Source organism: Mandrillus leucophaeus, unplaced genomic scaffold, assembly GCF_000951045.1.
Source record: "Mandrillus leucophaeus isolate KB7577 unplaced genomic scaffold, Mleu.le_1.0 Scaffold189, whole genome shotgun sequence".
NCBI lineage: Eukaryota > Metazoa > Chordata > Mammalia > Primates > Cercopithecidae > Mandrillus > Mandrillus leucophaeus.
The window spans coordinates 1140821-1142305 of record NW_012101909.1 but is presented as its reverse complement, the minus strand read 5'-3'; the positions used below and the strand labels follow the sequence as shown (position 1 = coordinate 1142305).

At 42.5% G+C, this 1485-nt stretch overlaps 1 protein-coding gene across 1 annotated transcript in view; it reads right to left on the bottom strand.

The window, feature by feature from the left end:
• The window catches only part of EPG5 (ectopic P-granules autophagy protein 5 homolog (C. elegans)), a 149680-nt gene that overhangs the window by 116653 nt on the left and 31542 nt on the right, over positions 1-1485 (bottom strand). The window contains exon 9 of the mRNA XM_011978099.1: positions 852-957. Coding sequence (XP_011833489.1) covers positions 852-957 — 106 coding nt within the window. The remainder of the gene's footprint in view (positions 1-851; positions 958-1485) is intronic.

Below are 1485 nucleotides of genomic sequence, written 5' to 3'. Positions count from 1 at the left end.
GGCTAATTTTTTGTATTTTTAGTAGAGATGACGTTTCACCATGTTAGCCAGGATGGTCTCAATCTCCTGACCTCGTGATCCACCTGCCTCAGCCTCCCAAAGTGCTGGGATTACAGGTGTGAGCCACCGTGCCTGGCCTCACCTCCTTTTAAGAGAGGGATTATAATAAATTGGTCACTGAACATCCTAGACAAGAATATCAAATCAAGATTCAGAACAAAACAAAGGACTAGAACTGACAATTAGCAGCAGAACAAAACTGCTTACAAATATACTCACGATGGGTATAGTAGAAAGGAAAATTAACAAGGGTGATCTTGAGAAGCTGGATTTCGATCATTAAATTATCACCAAAAATGGAAAACCATCTTCTACCTTTCAAATGAGAATTTCTGGATAACAAGTTTATGAGTTAAGGGAAAACCTTGCTAAGCTCCAGCTCTTTATTACTCAGATTCACCATCTGTAGGTGAGGCTCCAACCCCAGAAACTTGTTACTACATAAAGAAACTCATAATATACATCTTATGTAATATGACTTTAATTTCCAAGTGCCAAATTCTCTGAGCTGAACAGAATGATATTCTAGAGAAGGGGTGCAACACAGCACACTGGCTCAAAGCACAGGCTCTAAAGGCTCCGCATTTAATGACCCTATGGTTTGAGAGAAGGTACTTCACAGCCCTGCACCTCAGTTTCCTCATCTATAAAATAGGAATCATAAGTCTTTACCTCATGGGGTTGCTGGGAGAATTAAATGAGATATTATGTGAAAAGTGCTTAGAACAACACCTGGTGCATAAGAAGAGGGCACAATAATTCATCAAAATAATGCAGACATGACAAGTTACCTCTTCTCCTCCTTCGTCTACTAGCGTCCAGGTCCCAGACCCAGGCCCTGAGGAGGATGGCTTCCGCTCGCTGGGCTTCATGTGGCACATAAACTCAGCTCGATTTCTAAAGGACAAGAATAATCACTCCCATCACTTAGATGAAGGCCCATGTGAGTGCCTTCTGGATTATCTACTCACCCTGAAGAAGAGCCACACATCAACCCAATCTTCAAATGGTTTAAATTAGTGAATAAGAACTGGCCAAAAACCAAGGCTACTAAAACTGCACTAATTTTGGTGGCAAATGCAACCATTCTGAATTAGTAATGATGAGTAATTGCAGAAAGCAGCTATACTAGCACAGCTCCCTGCATGACGCAGGACCTCAATACATATGCTACAGACCTTAACTCAAACCAGGCTCACAGAGTCTTGCCAGGGAAACTATTTTACCAACTATGACTTACTGAATAAAAAAGAATAATGGAGGCTGGGCACGGCGGCTCGCGCCTGTAATCACAGCACTTTGGGAGGCTAAGATGGGTGGATCATGAGGTCAAGAGATCGAGACCATCCTGACCAACATGGTGAAAACCCGTCTCTACTAAAACTACAAAAATTAGCTGGGTGTGGTGGCGCATGCCTGTAGTCC